This window comes from Scatophagus argus, chromosome 9 (genome assembly GCF_020382885.2).
Source record: "Scatophagus argus isolate fScaArg1 chromosome 9, fScaArg1.pri, whole genome shotgun sequence".
Lineage (NCBI taxonomy): Eukaryota > Metazoa > Chordata > Actinopteri > Scatophagidae > Scatophagus > Scatophagus argus.
In genome coordinates, this window is record NC_058501.1 from 18264275 (window position 1) to 18270274 (window position 6000).

General features: G+C 41.9%; 1 protein-coding gene across 1 annotated transcript in view; it reads left to right on the forward strand.

The window, feature by feature from the left end:
- Positions 1-4243, forward strand: part of erfl1 (Ets2 repressor factor like 1) — a 49301-nt gene extending 45058 nt beyond the window's left edge. Inside the window, exon 7 of the mRNA XM_046400634.1 lies at positions 1560-4243. Within this exon, the coding sequence (XP_046256590.1) occupies positions 1560-2371 (812 nt within the window). The 3' untranslated portion in view covers positions 2372-4243. The remainder of the gene's footprint in view (positions 1-1559) is intronic.
- Positions 4244-6000: the final 1757 nt, after the last annotated feature.

Sequence of the window (6000 nt, forward strand, 5' to 3'; positions counted from 1 at the left end):
ACAAACCTGCTTAAACAAGGAGAGGAAGAGGAGGTAGAGGGAAAGAGGAGAGGAGGGAGAGGAACGAGGATATGGGGAGGCATGAACATTTATTGTTAAAGGAAATAAGAGAGATGGCTGTCCCATCGCAGCCTGTAGTGAGGCTGTGCTTCAGGTGAGAGAGGCCAGGTTAGCTTGTGAATTATGCATATCGGCGGTGGTAAGAAACAAGTTGAAGGCTGGAGAAATCATCCACCTTTTCGCCGTGATTGTTCCTATTTGTTTTCTCTCTTTTTTTTTCTCGCCGTCACCAAACGCAGCGTTGATTAGCGCATGTTTGCTTGACGATGTACATGCAGATGCCTTTGTTTGTACTTCTGCACGCCCTATACGTGCATCAGAATGTGTACTAACGTGCAGAGCTGGAGTGGCAGTGTGTAAACAGATGTACACACACACACACATACACACACAAGCACTCCTCATCACCCCCCGTTCCTCCCTCCCTACTCTGTTTGTCCTCAGGTCCTATTCCCCCCTTCTTCCCTTCTCACCCTCCTCTCCCTCCCATGTGTCCTCGCTGTCCTAATCCCTTCCCAGGCAGGAAGGCCCTAATTGAGGGTGCAGGCTTCAGTTTGTGGCCTGTGGGCGCCCATTACTGTGTTTTCATAAGCAAGTGAGGCCTGCCTGACTGATTCAATATTCATGTGTCTGCCAGCTACTCCTGGCCCAGCACGCAAAGACTTCACCACTGTCAAATTAGCCCTGCATAGTAAATAACAGAGTGAAAGAGAGAGAGATAGAAGGAGACTGAGAGAGAGAATCTTTGAGTTGTCAGTTGGAAGGAAGTACAGTAGGTTGAGAGGCAATGCTTTTGTTTGTTCATTAAAATTGAATTCCAGCATCACCTCAGATTTACCCTCTTTTCTCTGCTATCAAGTGATGCTTACAAGGAACTGAATTCCAACACTGTGCAGTATTTAATTTGCTCCATCTGAAGTTTTGCCTGATCTGAAAGGATATGATGACATGTCCAAACTTTGGCGGGGAGACTGACAGTTTGCAGGTTTCCTCTCTGTCAGTCACGTAAACTCTGGAAGCATACGCGGCCCGGTGCTAATGCATTCTTTATTAAATCTCATCTGGATGTTTCAACAAAGGTGACTGTCACCGCTGTGATGATGTGCAACCAAAACCGAGGCGGCGTGTCTCCAAATATTTCCTTTTTAACATACAGAAATAATGAGCCTATTGGAAGATGTAAACTTTGCTCAACTAGTTGTTTGACATTTTTGATTTTATTTTATTCGCGTTTTACTTTTCATTACGGTGTAGAATCTTTGTGCTCACATCTGGTTTTCAGCAGTGTGAAGTGGGTGTACTACACAGTACTGGCATGCATAAATGAACCATCAGGTTTTTTGTTGAAAGCAACCGTGCCAGAATTGGCCCCTGTGGCTTCTGATTAGAATTGCTAATAGTGTTGAGCATAATTAGTGAACATTCTTGGATGTTGTATGTCAAGAAACCTTTGGCCCTTCTGAGAGCTAACCTCCAACTCTGGATTTTCTTTATCCTAGGTGCCCCGTGCTACTCCAAGCCCCCGTCCCTGCTGGGTCCATACCCACGCAACCCACCCTTTGACTACCCCTGGGGCTTCAACCCCTACCTCCCAGGGGCCTTCTCTCTCAATAACTGCCCCAAACTTCCCCCTGGCTCCCTCTACCCCTCCCAGTTTTACCCCAACCCTTTGCAAAGCAGCCTTTCCCAGCTGCCTCACCCCTTCTCCTCCATGCTCCCCCCAGGGGAGGCAGGTGCGGGTGAGAGGGGAGCAGTGGTGCAAACTGCAGGGACTAACGGCACGGCGGGTGGTCAGCCAGTCAGACTGTGCCTGCCTCCCTACCCGGGGAGCCTGTCAATGGGTCGGACGGACATCGGGGCGTCTTTGGGGGAAAGGGAAAGGGTGGAGGCCAGTCCTCCAGGCACGGGGTTGAGTCTGGGACTGGGAGCGGTCGGCCTGGGAACTGGGACTGGGACAGACCAGCAGAGCCCCGCGGAGAGGAGAGGAGGGGTGAAGCAGGACCCGGAGTCAGACTCAGACCTGGAGATCACGGATCTGAGCGACTGCAGCTCGGACAACGAAAACGATCATGAGTTCAGCATCGGGAAGGAATCCAGCCTGGTGAACCGACCACAGATAGTGTTGGATGGAAAGAAAGGGAGCACGTTGCCACCCATCTCCTCTCTGCCCCCACCAGCATCCCCACATCCTCTGAAGAGCCTGATGCCCATCACTCCTCCACCCCCGTCCCTGCCTCCGTCACTTTCCCCCTCCATGGCTCTGCATGAAAGACACAGGGAGACAGAGACTCTCAAAATGATACACAGCTAATACATTCTGTCCTGCGCCCACCATCTTGCCAGTCTGAGCTCTGGTAACTCTCTCTTTTTCTCTCCTTTCTTTTCTCTGACACACTTTCCCGCTTTAAATTGTCCTCTCCCCGATCACTCTTGATAGATGCCTTTTTTCAGGAAAGGCAGTTATGTTATTTATTTCTAAAATAGCTGTTTCCCTGTATAAGTTTTTAACTTGCCATTACACTACCGACTTGCCAATTTTAAACTGTATGCGGCGTATTTAGGGTATCGGCTGTCTGTTTCACCATTCTGTCCTCTCTGCTTTGATCTCTCACACCAAATGATCGCTCCATGGTCTCCAGACTCGTTTTACGCGTTGCCAGGAGTGCTCTACAATTTGCTGTCTGCAGGCGAGCTATGATAGAAGGCAGTGAGGTGGTAAATTACAACACAGCAATGCCTGCCTTGACAAACATTAGCAAACAACATCCCTACACTAACGGAACAGAACAACAAATGATGCTCAGATCGATCCAATTTTACAGATTTGTCCTGTACTTCTTGTGATTTGGACTATATATATAAAAGCGCTCTGACTTTTGAGACATGGTCGAATACTGCCACCTAGTGGTCCTGACAGTCCACGTCTCCTTCAATGAAGTGATATCATCTCCGTAATCCTGTGAGGAAAATTGTTTCCTCTCAGGTTTTTTTTTTTATATAATGCACTTACTTTTATATGATATTATTTCTTTCTTTCTAATTTAAATGGTAAAATCCACATTTCTATTAGTGTTAACTGTGGTAGTCTGTGAATATTTATTTTGTCCTGTGGTTCAAGTATTTCCTGCACATTTTCTTGAAGGAAAGAAAAAGAGAACAGAGGGAGCTGGACCAATCTAGAAATTTGTATGAATATTTCTGTGTATATATTTTATTATGGTGTACATTACATTTAATTATTATTCACTATGATAAGATTTAGCTGTATTGTTGTGATTTAATTCAGTATTTAAACATGTTGGAAAAATTATAAGCTTAGGTGTATCAAAGTTTAAATTATTAATGGCAGAAGATCTGCACTCTGAAGATGTTTTTCTATGATGAGGACAGAGTTCACACTGGGAATTGTCTCTCATTTTCTCAACCCCAATTAATTGTGCCCTTTGGTCATTTTTGCCAGATGCCCAACGTACAAACCCTTTGGGTTCAAAAACATGCCGGTAGACTTATTTTTATAGTTAGCATTCACCCTGTGTAACTGTACTGTAATTAGTCTAATGTGAATAATATTGGTCTTTGCATTTTCTTTTTTGAATCCTCCTCCTAAAATCTGTTTTGATTATTTTTCAATCAGTGCTTTTTGTCCATGTCAGCAGCAGGGCAATTGGTTTTGCTTGAGGACATTAAACTGTGAGGGGGGGAAAAAATATTCCAAAATTGTTTATCTTTGCTCTACCAGATCTAATGAAACGACATACTTTCTCCAGTTCCTCAGCACAGAGTGAACACTAAACCATATTGTACAGCTTCATAGCCTTTATAGCCTATGGTTTGTCGAGCAGTGGCGGTATACAATTAGTTGTGAAAGCTCTATTGTAAAGTTAATGTAAAGCTCTATGTTTGTTGAGTTGCTACAGGAAAGGCCTCCAGTCATCTCCATGTGGAGTACACTAACAGCTGTAAATACTGTTTCCTTTGTGTGCGTATGTGTGTGTACACATCCAAAAATGACAATGCAGTGGTTTTACCTGTCATCTCTCTCTCTTTGTTTTACTGTAAAGAGGAAAAATGGAAAGTGCAAAAAAGAGGAAAAAAGAGTAATATCTTCAAAAGCAATAAACAGTATTCTGGATAGTGAGCTGTTGTTGAATTTGTTGAATGTGTGTTCATCGGGTGGCGTCGAGCAATGACAAGTAAGATTCTTCTGACTTATAATGTTGAAATGAAATTTATACCAGGTTTTCCATTTTATTTTCTTTTTTTTTCTGATTTATTTATAACACTGAATAAATCTTAATGAAAACATATATGTCACAGTACATTTAAATATTTGGAATGAACCACTTTATATCTCCTGTAGTTGGTAAATTGTAATATCGATAATTCAGATGTGACCTCTGATATCCGCCAAATTTGAATTTTACTTGCTTATTCTGAATCCTGTTTAGCTTTTATGCAAAAAACAAAGTTGTTACTCAGAAAGAACTGCACTGCACGGATACAAATAATGTTGTATTTCTTTTTCATTCTCGCAAAAAAGATTCAGCAAATAAAATAATTTGCACAAGTTTATAACACCATACATTATAATGAAAATAAGAAAAACACAAATTTTGATTTGTTAAAATGGCATCTATTTTGTCTTTGTCTTAAATTACTTGAATAATCAGAATGACAAAAGTAATATAAAGAGTTTAACGTGGGGAAGCATCTTGGCAAGAATATGCTCACATTGTGTTTTACATCATAAAACATAGGATACTACTACTACTACTAATAATAATAATAATCATAGTAATGGGCAGAATATGTGTCTACATTACAAAATTACCTGTAGGTGTCATGACCATTCAGATTTTTTTTTGGCTTTTATTTCTTCACAATCACATTTTATTATCAGCTTATACCATAGTTCCCATTAACGGTAGAAGCAGCAGACACAACACACTGTTTTCTACTTCGTGATCTCTGGCATCTGTGAAACTGTCGCTGCCAGTCAGTTTGAATGCACATTCACAGTGTGAGACGGCATCTTTAGAGGTTTGGTAGGTCATAACCCGAGTGAGGACCACAAAACTGGGACAGTTTGAACATAGAAGACGCAGCTAAGGGAAGTCTGCATTCTCGAAGCACATGAAACAACCCTATGACCTTTAGCTATCACATCAACAATCACATCACCCTACAGAAAGCACACAAAATGTATGACAACCATATTGAATCAAGGTTATGACAACGAGGAGGAGCAAACCTGAAAGGGAAGCAGACGGAGTGTCTAGTAGGAAGGAGCACAGTAGGAAGTGACAAGGTCATCAGTACAATGCAACTCATTGTTAGATTCAGTGCTACAAAGCCACCAACATTCAGATACACACTCTTCAAGACTTAAATACTGACTGATGCAAAGTCTGCTGAACTCAATTTGTGTTTGATTATGTTTCTAATAGGCCTGCTTTAATTCCACTTAAGGGTAGATGTTTACCAAATGTGCCAATAACTGCAAACACAGAGCAGAAGCTTTTTCTTTGCCGTTGATCTGTAAACCCTTAACCACCATCAAAATTACTTAATACCTGCGTGGGTTTAAATATGAAATGAATGAACAAATTGTAAATTACGACGTCAAGCTGTACTTGGCATGAAGCCCAAATACAATTTAATTTAAAGCCAACAAGGACAAGAACAAATAAATCTTGTACAATTTAGTGAAAACTGTTATGATGAGGATCGTGTGACACGAAACTGAGATTGTATTGCCTCAGATTTTATTCCATTCAGCTGAGCCATTAAAATCTTAACTAAGTAGTTTAATGGCGAAAAGGTAGCATTCACATTAATTTGAGAGTACAGATCAAATCTCAAACTGTAAAACCTCATGTCAGAAGGGACCTGTTCATGTCCGTAAGCCTCCACAAGGTGGCGCAAGGAGGCTATAATAAA